This window comes from Oxyura jamaicensis, chromosome Z (assembly GCF_011077185.1).
Source record: "Oxyura jamaicensis isolate SHBP4307 breed ruddy duck chromosome Z, BPBGC_Ojam_1.0, whole genome shotgun sequence".
NCBI classification, from domain to species: domain Eukaryota; kingdom Metazoa; phylum Chordata; class Aves; order Anseriformes; family Anatidae; genus Oxyura; species Oxyura jamaicensis.
The window spans coordinates 9,450,632-9,467,583 of record NC_048926.1 but is presented as its reverse complement, the minus strand read 5'-3'; the positions used below and the strand labels follow the sequence as shown (position 1 = coordinate 9,467,583).

The window sequence follows — 16,952 nt, the reverse complement described above, 5'->3', positions numbered from 1 at the left end:
ACGAGGACACACAAATGCAATTAAAGAAGGGGGAGCTGCCCCTCAGGGAGCATTTCTTTCTCCATCCTTCTTATCACCTCCCTTTATGGATTGGAGAGCTGCAGTGAGGTCTCCTGGAGCCTTCTCTCCTCCAGGCTGAACACCCCCAGCCCCCTCAGCCTGTCCCCACAGCAGAGGTGCTCTAGCCCTCTGGGCATCCTTGTGGCCTCTGGATCTGCTCCAACAGCTCCGTGTCCTTCTTGTGCTGGGGGCCCCAGAGCTGGGTGCAGGGCTCCAGGTGGGGTCCCAGGAGAGCAGAGCAGAGGGGGACAATCCCCTCCCTGCCCTGCTGCCCACCCTGTGTTGGTGCAGCCCAGGGCACGGCTGGCTTGCCGAGCCGCCAGCACACATCATCACATCACGTGCAATTTTTTGTCCTCCCATACCCTAAGTCCTTCTCCACAGGGCTTCTCTGCACCCATCCATCACCCAGTCTGTACTGATATTTGGGATTGCCCCGACTGAGGTGCAAGACCTTGCCCTTGGCCTTGTTGAACCCCATGAGGTTCACTCAGGCCCACCTCTCCAGCTTCTCAAGGTCCCTCTGGATGGCATCTTTTCCTCTGAAGTATCAGCTGCACCGCTCAGCTTGGTGCCATCTGCAAACTTGCTGAGGGAACACCCACTCCCAGTGCCTATGATCACTGCTGCAGACACTAAATAGTGTTGGCCCCAGCACAGACTCTTGAGGGACTGGTTCCCACCCGGACCATAACTTTGGTCCAGCCACTGACCATAACTTTGGCCATCCAGCCAATTCCTTATCCATCTAACAGTCCATCCATCACACCCATACACCCCCAATTCAGTAGAAAGAATCTCATGGGGGACCATACCACAGGCCTTGCACAAGTCCAAGTAGCTCTTCCCTTGTCCACCGATGCAGCCACTCCATCATAGAAGGACACTGGATTATTCAGGCATGACTTGCCTTTGGTGAAGGCAACCTACCTCCTTCCACGTGCTTCAGCATAGCCTCCAGGAGGATCACCCTCTTCAAGTGGCTGGAGAAACCCCAAGATCTGTCTCCTGCCTCCACCAACTGCTCTCTCCACCGCCCCAGGCCCCTCCGCTCCTGCCCTTTGCCTCAGAAATAACCAGACACTTTGGACTGAAATGCTTTTTCATCTGAAAAGTGCCAGTTCATCAAAACACTTCCCAAGAAAAGGTCACTTTGGAGGAATTTCTCTTTCCAAAAACCTTGAGGGGGAAAAAAAAAAAAAAAAAAAAAAAAAAAGAAAAAAAGACATGCGATGGTTTAACTATCCTGTTTCAACAGCTTTAAATGAAAAAAATAAATCTTTTTTTTTTTTTCCCCCCATGGGTGCCAAATGACTTTTCATTTGGAAATGGAAGATCATTATCATCTTCAAACAAAATCAAACAGAAAAGGGTGAAATCAAAAGAAAACCTCTGGAAAACGTTAAAGTGAAACACTCGGCCGGGCCCAGAGCAGCAGGCAGGAGCGGGGTCCCGGGGTGCTCGGCATCCCCCCTCGGGGCAGGATGGGATTCCCAAATCCCAGTGAGCATCCCGGGATAGCAGAGCCGTGCCAGCTTTGGGCAGCTCTGTTCCTTCCTGCTTTGCCCCCCCACCCCGCGTGTCACCCCCGTCCAGGGCACGTGCTGGCAGCCCCCGGCCGTCACCCCCAGCCCCCAGCTGTTACAGTTTAGGCTGCGTGGGGAGCGGGAATGCCAGCAATCCGGCATCCAGAAGGGGATCCAGGCCCCGTTCAATATTGAAAGAAGAAGGGCTTTGAAAGGCGTACGCTCATTTTCCCGTTTCGTCCTTTGCCAAGAAAACCGGGGGGATGGAGGAAGGGGTGAACGGGTGAGGGGGGGAGCAGTGGAAAAAATGTCTTGGCTGGGCCCTCTGTGCCTTTTATCTCGTGGGCAGCCTGCCGAGATGGGGTCTTCCCCCCGCTGAGCCCGCTGGCAGATCAAACAGGAGCAGAGAAGAGTTATAGCCCCCCCGCAGCCCCCTCCCCGCCCGCAGGCGAGAAAAGGAGAGGAAGAAAGAGCGAGCAGCCCCGCGATGCCCACCATCCTGCCCCGGCCTGGGGGCACCCGCTTAGCCCCCGGCACCCCCAGGGTCCCGGGATGGCCAGAGGGGTGGTCCCTGTCCCCATGGAGGGGACAGCACTGTGGCATGGCCTGCAGCAAAGGGGAAGGTCAGTGGTGGTCCCAGCGAGCATCGCCCCCGTCCCGCCGTGCCCGCTCCCCCGTCGTGCCAGACCCTTCAGAGCCGGCGTTGAGCAAACAGCCTAATTAAACGCCTTTATTCCAAGGACTCCCTCTGTGTGTTTGTGTACTTGTGGATTAGCAGTTAATACAGTAAGAGGCTTTATTGCAGCTAAATTGATTTCTTCTTTTTTCTTTCCCCTTCCTTCCTTCCCCTGTATTTTCCTCTCCCCACTCACCAGCCCGTCCTCCCACGGGGACCTGCACCCCCCAACGGGGCAGAAAAGGTTGTGATGGGGAGCGATCACAGCAAACTCCTGGGCAGGGAGAGCTGGGGGACTGATGCTGAGGGCTGATATGAGGCTGATAAATGCCATCGCTGCCAGGCTGGGACCCAAGCATTGCTCCGGGCTTCCCAGGATGGGCACAAACTGGTACTGCTCCTTCCTTCCTTCTCCCTCCTCTTTCCTTCCTTCCATCCCTCCGTCCCTCCGTCCCTCTCCCCTCCTTCCTTCCCAGCTTTTTCGTTCTCCTTCCCCAGGCAGTGGGAGCCGAGGCCATAATTAAACTTGGCTGGGAGGCACGTGAAGCAAAAGGCTGTTAAAAAAAAAAAAAAAAAAAAAAAAAAAAAAAAGAGAGAGAAAAAACGAGGGTACCTGTGGGATTACACGACCCAAAAAAATGCAAAGCCGGCTTCCAGCCGCCCGTAAAATAGATGCCGTCTCCTTTCCCATTGGCAGAGTTTGGCTGTGCACAAAAAGGCTGGGAAGAGGATTTTATGGGAGTTATTTATAGCCCGGACGAGCAGCGTTGGGTCCGTCCTGGATTCCTGCCTCTCGCCATGTGCATTGCCACACAGGGCTGGGGACAGCCCCGGGGACAAGCAAGGGGCTGGCCACCAAGCCAGGGCCACTTGTGGGACTTCCCTTGTCCCCTTCCCCAGCACTGTGGGGCCTTCGCTCCTGTCCCTCCTCTTCCTCTCTCACCAGGTCTGAGGGATGTCCCTGCAGAGCCTCCATGCACACCAGGGGCCAGCACAGAGCGTCCTCTGCACCAACAGAACAAGTTTAAAAGTGTCACCAAACTCCAAGACAGGCTCCATGGCCCTTCGAGGAGCACATTCATTAACTAAAGGGTGGGGGGGAGGAAAGGGAGAGAGAAGGGAAAAGAAAAAAAAAAAAAAAAAAGGAAAAAAAAAAAAAGATTACCTTGCTGAATTAATCAGGCTTCACTGTAATGTTCAGCCTCGGATTTTATTTCCTGTAATAAGCCCATTAATACGGGTGTCTATAGCGGGGGGCTTTTAGCAGCAGGCACCATTAGTGTAACGAGGAAGGGCTAATAGAGTTTTATTGGAATTTTTACTCCGACATCACAGCCTTTTAAAACAGCTGTCTCAATAGGCATTATTATTCTGATTAACATTTAGACAGCACAAATCATAGCGATGCCCTTGGTGTCCCGCAGGTTTTATCACAATCACGGCGAGGCCCCGATGTGCCTGCTGGTCCCTGCCGGGGGGGACAGGGGGCGAGTTATGGGCTGGGGGTCATTTCTTTCCTCCTGTGCCAATATTTTGGGAACTTCTAAGGGGCTGGGATGGAGCGGGGTCCCGCTGTTACCGAAACGCAGCCGAAGCAGCCGGAATCGGGCAGTTGCTTTTTCAGCATCTCTGATCCCCGGGGGGGGATTTGCAGATGGGGTGGCAAAGGGTCACGAAGCAAGCAGGGGGGGATTCATGAGGGTGCCACCCCTGAGGGCTCCTGCCCATCCCCAGCCCTGGGCACAGAGGAAATCTGGGGGTGATAAGGGGACCCGCTGCTTACTAACCACGCGGATGCTGCAGGGTGATGCTGTTTAATCACCTGCATGTCTCAGGTGGTAACAAACGAGATCCCACGGAGCTGGGCTGCTGGAGCACACACGGAGCCCGGACACCCAGCTGCAGTCCCACTGTCCCCAAGGTCTCTGGAAATGTCTTGTGGGGAGGTCTCAGGGACCAGCAGCCCAGGAAAGGACATCAGCTGGTGGAGACGTGGGCAAGTCACCTCCAAAATTGCTCTAAAATGGTCTCAGCCCCTTGGCAAGCCCATGCCAAGGCAGCTGCCAAGCCCGGGGGCGATGCTCCGAGCTGCCCAGGACAAGCTGGGTGCTGAGCCAACAGCTAAATCAGGGTCGGGTTTTTGGATTTGGGTGGGGTTTTTTGCCTTTTTTTTTTTTTGCTTTTCATTCCCCTGGCATCCCAGATCTCCCCCTAGCACAGAGCTGCCTGCTGCAGGGCAGGAGGGTGTTTAGCATCTGCTTAAATCTTTTTAAATTGTTTTCCATGTTAAGCACCTGATGGTGCCTTTCAGATAGAAACGTGAGGATTTGGGCTGCTCCCTTCCCCCCGGAGCAACGGGGCCTTCCTCCCTCCTTTCCTCCTCCTCTTCCTTCCTCTCCCCCTCCCTCCCTTCCTCCCCCAGCCCCTGTCTCCATCAATCCAATCACAGGCAACAGGAGGCAAGGAGAAACTCGACAATAAGGGCAAAAACAACACTAAAACCGGAATGAAATGACAGCCATAAAGCCGGTACCAGGAGGGACAGTAAAAGTGCACTTGGCAGGAGCCAGCAGGCCTGCACTAATACATTTTTTTTTTCCTGATTAAAACGCTCCGGTCACAGATTAACTTCCCTTATTTATTGTCTCACCTGCGCAAGGAGGAGATGGGGGGGAGCAGCAGGATCTGGGGCTCGGGAGGTGGCACCAAAGGGATGAGCTGAGCCCTGGGGACATAGGGCTGTGGGATTTGGAGGGAGCTGGTGATGCTGGGGGTCGCCCCCATCCCCAAGGCCACGAGCAGTCCCCATAGCCCCCAGGGGCAGCCAGCCGCCCCTTGGCCCCGCACCCAGCTTCATCTCTTCCCCACAAATCACCTCTTTGCCTTTCTGATTACAACCAGACTGCAACTACCGAAACATAAAAAGGCTCCGGGGCTTTATAGCGCAGCAGCGATGGTTCCTACAAATTGCAGGGCATTTGCATCCCCAGCTGCACCGGCCCCCGCGCCTCCCTACACCACAGGGAAGGCTCCGTGTCTCCCTGCCAGGCTTTTCCACCCCCTCACACCACCTAAAAATACTGGGGGTATTTCTACAAGGAGCATTCAAGGGTACAAATACCCCGGGATATTTGTACCAGGAGCATCCAGGGGTATCAATACCCCGGGATATTTGCACCAGGAGCATTCCCGCTTACAGCTGACTTCCCCCCTGAATTTTTCACATTTTGGGGGAGTAAAAAAAAACTGAAATTAAAGCAAGGGAAGCCCGTGCAGTGTCTCAGTGCTGTTTCAGAAGCCGCTACCTGCGAGGAGGGCTGTGCTCCGCGGCACGCCCCGGCTCCCATCCTAAATCACAACACAACAAACAGGCTGTTCATTAGGTGCTGTTTAATTAAGCAGTACGGATCCTGCCTTGATATTTACAATCCCACTCGCTCTGATTTATTGGAGGAAGCATCTCATTTTTAAAGACGGCAACTGTAAAGTTTAATACCGCTTGACTTACTGCGAGTTTCATTTACGGCCCCGGGCTGACGCGCGGCGGCCCGGGCTGGGAGCCGGTGGGCTATTAAATCAGAGCTAACTGCGCGTGCAGGGGGATGACGAGCTTCGTTACAACCGGTTCAGCGGCTAATTACCCCAATCTGGATTGCCACATATAAACGAATCCATCACCACTTTTCCAGGGAAGGGTCGGGAAGGTGTGAGGTGGCTGCGGATGCACTTGTTGCGAGGAGGAGGAGAGGGGATGAAGGTGGTCGTGGGGTTACCCCAGTCGCCTCCTCCCAGAAACCCTACAGGGACTTACAGGGCACTGGGGACCCGAGGGTCAGCGGGGGGGATGTGTCATGGGATGGGGACATCAGGGATGGGATGGGGACATCATCAGCACAGACAGGGACGTGTCCCTTCCCATGAGCTGCTGCCTTGGAGGAAGCAAATCCATCCGGAGGAGGAGAACATCTCCCTGCTCACGGAAGATTTCTGGCCCCCATGGGAGCATTCTCAGCCTTCACAATACGGGCTTCGTTAGGGAGTTACGAGAATGGCTCTTTGGTGATGATTTAAAAAAAAACAACTGTGCGAGGATGCGATGGCAGATGGTGCTCGGCCCCGTGCACCAAGCAACCCCATGGGGCAAAGCCCAAAACCAGCTGTGGGGCATCACAGGACCTGCTCCTGCACAGCCCCAGGGGTTTACCCAGGGCAAGGGGCTGCAGGGGCAAGCGGAGAGCACGGAGCTGCCCGAAGCATCCCCCAGCCCACTCCAGGCTGCCCCACACCGAGCCAGCCCCCCAGCCCCTTGCTGCACCCTCACACAGCATCCCTGGTACCCAGGCGGGTAGGACGAGGGCTGCAGCCCCAGGTGGTGAGGAGGAGGAGGAGGAAGAGGAGCAGCCTCTTGGCTCGGCAGCTGCAGGGGAGCATCCATGCAGTGAGTTTGCCAGCCCTCAGCCCTGCCCTACGAGGTGGATGCGCCCTGGGCAGCACAACCTCCTCCTGCTTCCCGTTCCTCCCAGCCTGCAGCGCTCAAACAGGCCCAGAGCTCCCCCCAGGGAGGAAGAGGAGGCAATGCAGAGACAGCAGCGAGCAGCACAGGGCTGCAGGCACTTCCCCCACTGCCCCCAGCATTATCCCCCCCAACAGCTGTGAGTCCCCAAAAAGCACCTGCGACACCCCACACGGGGCCAGGAGCCAGCAGGGCACAGGCAGAGGCACTTTGCTCATGGGTTTTATTGGAGATGCCCCACGGCATCATTCCCAGTCCCACCAGTAAGATTGGACTGGGAGGAGGGTGAGCCCTTCGCTTTGGAAGCAGCAGGAACTGCACCACTTGTGCAGGGATGCCGCAGGATTGGGACTGGGGAAGCCAAACAGGCAAAAGCCACCCACGAGCCGTGCCCAGCAGTGCCAAAACTCAGAACCAGCCTCAGTAGGGAAACCAGAGGGCTCGCAAGTGACACGAGCTCACCGGTCTCAGCTCCCACCACCCCCAGCCGGGCTCTCCCCCCCGGCCTCAGACCCCGCACCCCTCCCCATCACGATGTCTCCTGGGGCCTCTGCTTGTAGTGCACCTCGGGGAGGCTCCTCAGGCGCCCTGCAGCCTGCAGGGACCAAACGGGGGGATGGGGGTGAGTCTCAGCGAGCGGCCAGTCCTGGGGACAGTCCCCACCACGGGTCCCTTCCACGCTCACCTGCTCCGGGGTGAGGTCCCGCTGCGCCTGCGCCAGCATCTCGTAGCCCACCATGAACTTGCGGACGGTGGCAGAGCGGAGCAGCGGCGGGTAGTAGTGGGCATGGAGCTGCCAGTGCCCGCAGTCCTCCTGCAGGTGGGGGCCCGTGGGGGCTCCTGCCGAGGGAAGGGGGTCAGCCGCGGTGCGAGGGGACGGGGGCGCAGGGGGACGCAGCCCCCCGGGCGCAGGGCAGGGGACGCTCACCGTGCCAGCCCATGGAGTAGGGGAAGGAGACTCGGAAGAGGTTGTCGTACTTGATGAGCAGCCGCTGCATGATGGAGGCCAGGCCTGGGGGGGAGGTGGGCAGGGTGTCACAGCCCGAGCTGGCCAGGCCACCTCCCCCCCGAGGATGTGAGGACACTGATGACAAGCAGGAGGGACGCACCGGCCACTTCCCTGCTCGCCACCCGTGCAGACAGCACCACGGGAGCATGGAGCACCGTGTCCCTCATCGCCCCAAAAAGGAGGACGGTCCCCCTGCCAGCACCCGTGGACCTTCCTCCCCAAAACCACTGAGCCCAGGGGACGAGGGGCAGGATGTCAGGGCCACTCACTGTCCCTCTCGCTGTCACGCAGGTCCTGCAGGCGGAGGACGTGTCGGCGGGGCAGCAGCAAGGTCTGGAAGGGCCAGGTGGCCCAGTAGGGCACCACCACCAGCCAGTCCTCGTTCTCCACCACCAGCCGCTCCTGCGGGACACGGAGCTCCAGGGAGCCACCCGGGGACGGGGGGACATCCCACAGCATGGGACAACGGGGCGACAGCCACCTCCTCACCTTGCGGCGAGCTTCCTGCTCGGCGTACTCCAGCAGCATGGGCACACCGTGCCGGTCCCGGTACTGCTGCTGCGTCCGCTCCTCCAGGCGCGCCTCGTTGGGGAGGAAGCTGCTGGCCCACACCTGGCAGGGACACGGGGGGGCTGTGTCACCTGTCCCCAACGAGCCTGCTCCATCAGCCCACCCGCAGACCCCAAAACATCCCCCAGGCGCTCTGGGCTCACGCCGCCCCCCAAAGAAAAACCCAAACCCTGCTCATCCACAGGTCCGTGCTGCCACCAGGTGGGCAGCGTGACGAGCGGCAGCAAGGGACGGTCCCCCAAGGAGAGGGGACAGCACGGGCACCAGCTGGGGGGCACCCCAGTGCAGGGAGGACTTGCGGTCGCATGTTCCAGGGGTTCGGTGTTGTAGGGTGAGCGCCGTGGGGACAGCCTCACCTGGCAGTGCGGGTGCGGGTTGGAGCAGCCCATCATTGCTCCCTTGTTCTCGAAGATCTGCAGGAGGAGGAGAGCAGGGGACAGATGCCAGCACCCGTGTCCCCGCTGCCGGCCACCTCGGTGTCCCCAGCACACCGGGAAAAGCATGGCAGGGGCACGGAGCCCCCACCCGCCTGGAGAGGCTCGGGGAGGGGTGGCAAAGCGGGGACAAGGGACCCGCACCCAGCCACGGGGTCCCAACCCCGGGAGCCACCCGGGCACCCACCCGCGGGGCAGGGAGAGGGGCACCCACCACAGACCTGCACCCAGGGGTAGGAGGCCCCCAGCTCGGCCGCCAGCTCTGCCCAGGCATCGATCACGGCCCGGATCTCTGCCAGCGACATGAGGGGCAGCGTCAGGTCGGACCAGGGGTGGAAGCACATCACCTTGCTGTGGAAAAGGACACAGGTGGGGCGCCCCGGGGACCCCCAGCGATCCCCGTGGACCTGCCGGGGAAGCACAGCACCCCAAAAATCCAAGCAGACGTGTGCAGGAAAGGGAAAAGGGAGCGGGCTCCATCCTGCTCGTCCCAGGGATGTCACAGCCGTGTCCCCTCCAGTACTCACCACACACCCCGGGCGGCCGCTGCTTGAAACAGGGGGTGGTCGCTGTCACCTGGGGGGACAGAGAGCTGGGGCAGAGATGGGGGCCAGGACAGCACCCATGACCCTCCAGCCCCTAAGGACCAGGGGTTCCCCGACACCCCCCTGTACCCCCAGGACTTACCGGGTGCAGGGGCATCGGGCTGCAGCGCGGGGAAGTCATTGGGGAAGACGAAGGTGCCCTCGTAGTGGGGGTTCACCTTGATGGGGGGGAAATTGAGGTCACGGGGGGGGAAACACAAGGCAGAGGACGGGGTGCGGGTGTCGGGGTGCCCAGCAGTACCTCGCCGTTGGCTCGGGTGGCCCCGGGGCAGAGGGGGTTGGCGGGGTCCCATCGGGGCACGTCCTCGGCGGGGGGCTCCTCCAGCTGCCCCTGCCAGGGCCGCTTGACGCGGTGTGCGGACACCAGCACCCACTCGTCCCGCAGCGGGTTGTAGCGGCAGTGCTGGTGCTCTGCGGGGTGAGCGGGGGCTGCAGGGTCACCCACGGTGACAGGGGCGCGGGGGACACGAGTGGGGTGTGGAGGGGACACGAGTGGGGCAGGGGGGAAAGCATGGGGCGCAGGGGGACACAGCAGGGCATGGAGGGACACGTGCAGGACGGGGGGGACATGAGTGGGGTGCAGGGGACACACTTCGGGGTGCGGGGGATCGTTAAGTGGGGTGCAGGGGGACACGTGTGAGGGGCAGGGGGATGTGAGTGGGGATGCGAGGGGACACGAGTGGGGTGCAGGAGAGATGAGTGGGGTGTGGGGGGACAAGCGTGGAGCACAGTGGGACATGCATATGGGGACATGAGTACAGCACAGGGGGACGTTAGGTGCTGGGGGACATGCATCGGGTGTGGAAGGACACGAGTGGGGCAGAGGGACATGAGTGGGAGCGAGGGAACACGAGCAGGATAGACGGCCACGCGTGGGGACGCAGGGGAGCACGAGTGAGACACAGGGGGACATGCACGGGGAGCACAAGTGGGGCGCAGCGGGACACGAGTGGGGCACGAGGGGTACGAGCGGGGTGGAGGAGCCACGCGTGGGGACGCGGGGGGCCACGCGTGGAGCTCGCACGCCCCCCCCCTTCCCCCGCCGTACCGCTGGCACAGAACCCCCGTCCCCCTCCGGCCTCCTCCATGCCTCCACCACCCCGGAAGCCTCAGTGGGCCCTGCCCCGGGGCGGCCCCGTCCCTTCTTCCCCGTCCCGTCCCCCCCCGCCCCGCTCGGTCCCTCCCGGTCCCTCCCGGTCCCTCCCCTCCGCGCCGGCGCAGGCGGTCGGGGGCCGGCGGGGCCTGGTCGGGGCGGTCCCGGGGCGGAGCGGGCGGCGGCCATGGGGGTGTCGGTGCCGTGGGCGCTGCGGGCCGGGCTGGCGCTGGGGGCTTTGGCCTTGCTGCTGCAGGGGCTGCGGGGCTGGCTGGCCTGCAAGAGGTACGAGTTCCAGCCCGCGGAGATCGCCCAGCTCGCCCGGCACCACGCGGGTACGTGGGGATGGGGGGAAGAGGAACCCCAGAAAGGGGCCGGGGAGGGATGGATCCACGGGGCACGGGTGTGGGGTCGCGGCTGGGGGGGTGGATATCGGTGGGGTAGGGTCGGTGTCGCCTTGTCTGGGTCCCGCTCGCTGCCCTGCTGGGGGTGTAGGGCTCGGTGCTGCACCTAACAGTGGGGCTGGGGGAGATCTGGCACAGGGAGACCCCCCCCGAGGGATGCGCTGGGACCCCACGGGTGGCAGTGGGGTCGCGGAGGGGGGCTGTGGGAGCTCGCTTTGTGCTGGGGATTCACATCTTCCACCCCGCTGCCGCAGGGCTGGACCATGAGCTGGCTTTCTCCAAGATCATCGTGGAGCTGCGGAAGAAGCACCCGGGCCACATCCTGCCCGACGAGGACCTGCAGTGGGTGTTCGTGAACGCGGGCGGCTGGATGGGCTCCATGTGCCTGCTGCACGCCTCCCTCACCGAGTACGTGCTGCTCTTCGGGACGGCCGTCGACACCGGGGGACACTCGGGTACGTGAGGACAGGGGGTTTCTCCGAGGTCTGTTAGCTCTGCTCCTGCTGGCACCGTCCTTCCACCGGGGCTGGCATCCCTCCCGTCCCTGGCAGGGATGCTCAGAGCCGGTGCTGTGCCCTCCGCAGGTCGGTACTGGGCAGATATCTCCGACACCGTCATCTCGGGCACGTTCCGGCAGTGGAAGGAGGGGACCACCAGGAGTGAGATCTACTATCCCGGTAAGCGCACAGAGGGGGCTGTCACTGAGCCTCCTTCCTCCAGCTGGCACAGCCAGGAGCTCAGGATGGGGCGCCCTGTGTCCCCTGCACATGTCCCTGCACCTTACTGGGTGCCAGTAAGAAAAAAGTGGCTGGTAGCCCTGGTGCAAAAGAATGGGGAGGGGCAGGGTGCTCAGCACTGCAGCTTCCAGCCCCACACGTCTTCTCTTTGGGCACGACGTGGGAGAGTCGCTGGGAGCAATGCCACACGCGTGTGTGTTTTGGCAGGGGACACCATCGTGCACCAGGCAGGAGAGGCCACGTCGGTGCAGTGGAGCGCAGGCACCTGGATGGTGGAGTACGGCCGGGGCTTCATCCCCTCCACGCTCGCCTTCGCCCTGGCTGACACCCTCTTCAGCACTCAGGACTTCCTCACCCTCTTCTACACCCTGCGCGTCTACGCCAAGGGCCTGCTCCTGGAAGCCAGCGCCTTCATCAGCACCTTGGGGTGCTGAGCCCAGCCGGATGGGCTTCCCCGCCAGCCTTCCTCCCCGTTCCTCCTCCTCCTCCTCTCCAGGCCGCAAGTCCCAAAACCTGGGGACGAGGATGCTGGCGCGAGCTGGGCTGCCCTGTGCCCCTCGGGGCAGGGTGCACGGGGAAAGCTGGCCCCGAGCAGCCTCGGCAGAGGTCGGCCAGGAGGTTCCTGGTGTCCTGGCCGGGCTGGCGAGCTGCCGCGGCTGCGGTCAGCGCAGAGCACGGCATCCAGCTGGCAGCTCCTGCCCTGGCTCTCATCCCTGTGGACATGGGTTGGCAGCACGCGGTGTTCCCATGGCACCAGGGGGCTCTGTGCCGGGACCCCCAGGCGGCCAGGGGATGCGCGGCCTCTGCTGGAGGTCTGCCCTGGACTGACCCCTGGCCCCGGTGTGCTGTCTCCCCCGGGGATACGGGGGCTGGAGGAGGGTCCCTTTCCCACGCACCCCCCTGCTGTCCCCCCAGGGGGGACAGCCACCGTCTGTCGCCTTAACCGAGTGTGGCCTCCAGGCTGTGCACGTACCTAGTGTCTGCGGGTGCCCGAACCCCCGAATCAGCTCAGGATGGGACTTTGCCCCTCAAAACGCTTCCCCTGCCCGAGGCCCGTCAGGATCCCTGGCTGGGCTGGGGTACGGACCCCGCTTGCAGCCCCGTGCCCAACACCGGACCCGCACGAGCTCGCTGCTCGGTGGAGGGCTTTCACCTCCATGCTGTTGCCAAAATTACGTGTGTGTGTGTGTGTGAGTGTGTCCTGGCCACCAGGCCTGTAGCATGTCCCTCCTCCCACTCCTCATACTGGCCCCATCCCACCGACCAGCAGCCCCACACACGGGCTATGTCTTAATTTGCCACCCAAAAAGAGATGTCAGTAATAAACGTCTTCATCCCACCTGCCAGGGAAGTCTCTGGAGTGTGCTGAGCCCCCACCACAGGGCATGGGGCAGGGTCCAGATGTCTCCAGGTCCTGGGGAGTGTCCCCAGAGGGGCACGCTGGATCGGGGGCGAGCACGTGGAGAGCAGGATAACGCGCACGGGTGTGAGACAGGCACAGGAAGTGCTCGGTGGGTGCACAGGCTGTGTGCACCCACAGGTGCAAGCAGGACCGGTGGGTGTGCGTGGGTTGGGCGTGCACAAGTGTGGGTGCACGGACAGGTAAATGTTTCTGGGGGGTACGGCCAGGCTGTGTGTGCACACACTGGGACATACGTAGAGCAATTGTGCACCAATGCATACGGTGAGAACGAGCGTGTGCACACCCGCTGGGCACGTATGCACAGATCTGTGTGTGTGCAGGTAGAGAGGAGAGCGGTGTGTGTGCTCCTGTAGGGTGTGCACGTGCACAGTCCAGGAGCATAGGTGTGTGTGTGCACGGGGGTGCGTGCGTGTGCGTGCACAGGGGTGTGTTTTTGTGCGTGCCAGCGTTCCTGCGGGCCTGTCGGGGAACATGAGTGATCCTGCGCTGGCCCGCGCGGGAAGGCGCTAACTCAGCAGCTCGTATCAATACCGCTCCACTTACAGCGAAGGCCGCGTAATGAAAATCCGATGGGCACGCTGGTGGGAGTAAATAAGTATGCCATTAAAATGAGAAAATCAAAGCTCTGGACAGGTCTTTTCTCTTGCCCATTGATTTCTTTTATTACGGAAATATTGCTGCTAAATAACATTAGTGTGAACAATCTCAGCAGTGTTTTCCGTAGCGCCCGTGTCAATAACTCCATCGCGGGCGGGGGTTCCCTCCTCAGCTCGGGGGGCCTGAGGCTGCTCTGGGGGTGCCTTCATTACCCCTGGATGTGCCTGGCAGAAGAAGTGGGCAGCTCGGGGGGCTTCGGCGAGTGCCACTGGTATGGGGCTAGGCTGGGAGCCAGCAGCCCCAGCAGCTCTGCAGCAGCAGGAGGGGTTGTCCCCATCCCAGTGCTGAATGGGGACGGTGCCAGGCGTGCCAGGGCACCAAAAGCAGCCCCTTACCTTCAGGGCAGCCTGTCACCGAGCAGCTGGATGTCCCCAGTGATGATCAGGCAAGAGGTGGGTGCTGGACACGGTGTGTCCCACAGGCTCCTGCTGGGTCTGCTTCCTCGTCCCCGCGTGTCCTCATCGGGACCTGTCCATGCCAGCCTGACCCAGCTCCCTGCAGCCTCTCCTGATTTGGTTCACATGGGGAAAATGAGGCACGGCGTGGGGTGGGCGCTCACCCACTGACACCCAGCTCCTGTCCCAGGGACAGGGCTCATCGTCAGTCCCCTTCAGCTGCCTGATGCAGGCACTCAGTGGCCCCTGAGATGCCCACAGGCGGCCTGGACATCCCCACGGGGCCAAAGGATGTGACCAGTACGCATGGGGGATCCGCACCTTAACAGACCCCAGGACAACAAGGGTGACCACAGGAGGACAAGGAAGCTGGACCACGCAGGTCCAGCTCCAGCTGGAGCAGCAGCTCCCCAGAGCCACGGCCAGGACAAATGCACTTCGCTGCCACCCAATGCCTTCCCCCCGCAGCCCGCTCTATCTTGCTGTCCCTCCGCACGCAGCGGGTATTGATCAGCCCGCAGGATCTATCTCCCGATTCCTCCTGCGGTATCTCTCTGCTCCGAGTATCTCTCAATCTGCTCTGCTGTCTGCCATGCCCGTCTATACCTACAGTATCTATCCGTGCCGCCTCCACCGCGGCCGTCGATACCCGTTTGTCTGGGGGATTTCTCTTTCTCTCCACCTAGGAGCTTCACCGAGCCCCCGGCAGCGCAACGATGCCAAGCAGGAGGGTTTTGGGGACATGGCCCTGCCAGGGACAACTGGGCCAGGTCCCCGTGGTGGCCTCACCTGGGGCGCTGGGGGGATGCTGCACCCCACAGATCATCCCTGGCTCCCTATGCGCAGGGGATGGGTACAACCCAGCACCCTTGGGTGCAGCCCTGATCCATGGGGAACTGTGGAGTGAGCCCCGGGGGGCTGCTGGCCCCAAACAGGACTGGGGCGTAGCTCCCAGAGGCAGCTCGTGCAGGAGCATCGGCCCATAAACTGATGCCTGGGGGGGCTGGCAAGTGCTGGGAGGTCGCTGCCACGGCAGGAGAGGATGGGCTGGGGTGAGCTCCAGCTGTCCAGCCCCGGCACGGGATGGCCGACAGCTGCTTTATCTCCTGCTCAAAGATAAACAGCGCCCGGGGGCCCTGCGGGGTCGGACGCTGCCCCGCGGCTGCAGGAAGGGGCTGCTTTCCTGCAGAGCCACGGCACCGTGCTGCGCGAGCCCCGGGGGTGCAAGGAGCCGGGTGGGCACCCAAAGAGGTGGCTTTTCCCTGCAACGGGAAGCAGTGAAGGGGACAGAGGCTTGGAGCAGCCTGCAGAGCCCAAATGAAATGTGAAATGTGGCTGCCTCCGGGGTGGCTTGTGTGGTGGGATGGCTGCTGGCAGGCAGGTGGCTCTGGAGGGGACAGAGCTCCTGTCACCCCGTGCCACCAACACCCAGCTCAGTGGCAAGCTTTCCCTGGCTGCATGGGGACAAAAGTCTCTGTCCCCTGTGTCCTGGTGTTGGGTGCTGGGGACCCGTGCAAGCCCTGCAGCTGCTCCAGACAAAAAAGCCCCAGGAAGGGCAGGCAGCTCCTCCACCTCCTGCCAAAGCTGCCTCCAAGAGAGGAGCTGGGCAGGAAAAACCTGGCAGGCAGGCAGCCAGAAGGGGAGTGTGGGGATGCCCCCAGCAGGGCTGAGCCCCGTGCTTTGTCACAGCCCTGGCCCACCTAGGACATCATAGTGCCGCGTGGAGATTTGCTTGATGCCCCCCCCATGCCTCGGTTTACCCGGCTGTAAGTGGGGGCACAGGGCAAGGCACCACCACCAGCACAGGGGCCTCAGGACCAGGATCAGCCCCTGGCTGGATGCTGCATATACAGGTGTACAAGCGTGTGTGTGTGCAAGGGGGGGCAGGCTTGTGCCAAAAATACTGTTCCTGCAGGGCTGTGGGATGCACTCAGCCCCCCTCATTGGGACCCCTCGGTGATTCTGGCCCCAGCCCGTAGGCAGGGCTTGCACGGAGGTCAGGGCTCGGTGCTTGCTTCACCCTCCCCTTTGTACCCACCCAGGGACAGGCGCTGCGGGTACACCTCCCCACCTCCACAAGCACACACACGTGCACACACCTGCCTGTGCACACAGCACACCCACACCCCTCCCGGCCCCGTTTGCACACGCCTACAGGTAAGCACACAAAACGCACACGCCCAGCCCTGGCAGGCGCACGTAAACCCTTACTTCTGCCCCCAGCAGCGTGCAAATACGCACACACGCACACGCCCGGCCCCTCCGTGTGTGCGTGCGAGTGACTGCACGATGCAAGCACGGGCTGCATCCCCAGGGCAAATGCACGCCATAAACTGAAGGTGTGCACACATGCATGCACTGCACACCCACTGCACGCACAAACACACCCACTGCATGCACACGCATCCCCACTACATGCACACACACCCGTTGCACGCACACAAACCCCTGTTGTAATACACACATACCCGTTGCACGCACACGCACCCACGCAAGCTGCTCGCCTCCCTCGCTGTGCACAAGCACGCGTGTGCTCACACCCTGCGTGCACCCACGGAGCACACGCACACCTCCCCACGGGCAGCACACGTGCGCGTGCAAGCGCAGCCCCTCTGCACACGCAGCCACACGCGTGCAACGTGCACCCCGCGCTCCCAGCGCCCAGCCAGGCGTGCAGGCACCCCCACGCGTGCACACCCACTCGTGCACACCCACTCCCCCCCCCCCCCACCAAACCCCGGGGCCCTCCCCGGATGCCTCCCTTCGTCGTGCGCTAGCAAATGGGAACGGGGAGGGGTGTTGCTGCCCGCCTGCCACTTGTTGCAAAAAGAAAAAAAAAAAAAAAAAAAA

The 16,952-nt window shown here is 61.7% G+C and overlaps 2 protein-coding genes across 8 annotated transcripts in view; one reads left to right on the top strand and one right to left on the bottom strand.

The window, feature by feature from the left end:
* Nucleotides 1–5,632: 5,632 nt before the first annotated feature.
* Nucleotides 5,633–10,565, bottom strand: GALT (galactose-1-phosphate uridylyltransferase). 3 transcript variants are annotated; one of them, XM_035310460.1, is made up of 11 exons: nucleotides 10,442–10,565; nucleotides 9,635–9,804; nucleotides 9,476–9,551; nucleotides 9,316–9,364; nucleotides 9,010–9,139; nucleotides 8,711–8,767; nucleotides 8,274–8,396; nucleotides 8,054–8,186; nucleotides 7,704–7,787; nucleotides 7,461–7,615; nucleotides 5,633–7,370 (listed from the first exon to the last, which is right to left on the bottom strand). In XM_035310460.1, exons 1-11 carry the CDS (start codon nucleotides 10,479–10,481, stop codon nucleotides 7,305–7,307), a joined length of 1,083 nt encoding a protein of 360 aa, XP_035166351.1. In that variant the 5' UTR covers nucleotides 10,482–10,565; the 3' UTR covers nucleotides 5,633–7,304. The 3 variants fall into 3 exon arrangements, with proteins under 3 accessions (XP_035166351.1, XP_035166352.1, XP_035166354.1); XM_035310461.1 differs by having other exon boundaries at nucleotides 9,316–9,334; XM_035310463.1 differs by lacking the exon at nucleotides 10,442–10,565 and having other exon boundaries at nucleotides 9,316–9,380; nucleotides 9,635–9,652.
* A 66-nt stretch (nucleotides 10,566–10,631) lies between these two features.
* The window catches only part of SIGMAR1 (sigma non-opioid intracellular receptor 1), a 7,118-nt gene continuing 797 nt past the window's right edge, over nucleotides 10,632–16,952 (top strand). For 2 of the 5 annotated variants that reach the window (XR_004746251.1, XR_004746253.1), the window contains exons 1-5: nucleotides 10,632–10,821; nucleotides 11,145–11,345; nucleotides 11,475–11,567; nucleotides 11,835–12,118; nucleotides 15,666–15,679. Coding sequence is in view for 1 of the 5 variants with exons in the window: in XM_035310459.1 (XP_035166350.1) it covers nucleotides 10,674–10,821; nucleotides 11,145–11,345; nucleotides 11,475–11,567; nucleotides 11,835–12,061 (669 nt within the window). In the remaining 4 variants the exon portion in view is untranslated. Of the gene's footprint in view, nucleotides 10,822–11,144; nucleotides 11,346–11,474; nucleotides 11,568–11,834; nucleotides 12,974–15,665; nucleotides 15,680–16,952 lie in introns of those variants that run through there. The other 3 variants (XR_004746250.1, XR_004746252.1, XM_035310459.1) reach the window with 2 other exon arrangements.

What these genes read in the sequence shown, in the direction of transcription:
- GALT (XM_035310460.1), bottom strand. Translation starts at nt 10,481, where the DNA reads ATGGAGGAGGCCGGAGGGGGACGGGGGTTCTGTGCCAGCG. An exon ending in CTACTCCATGGGCTGGCACG is followed by an intron (nt 7,616 to 7,703) that starts GTGAGCGTCCCC and finishes TTCCCTCGGCAG; the next exon opens with GAGCCCCCACGGGCCCCCAC. An exon ending in GGGACCTCACCCCGGAGCAG is followed by an intron (nt 7,371 to 7,460) that starts GTGAGCGTGGAA and finishes TGGTCCCTGCAG; the next exon opens with GCTGCAGGGCGCCTGAGGAG.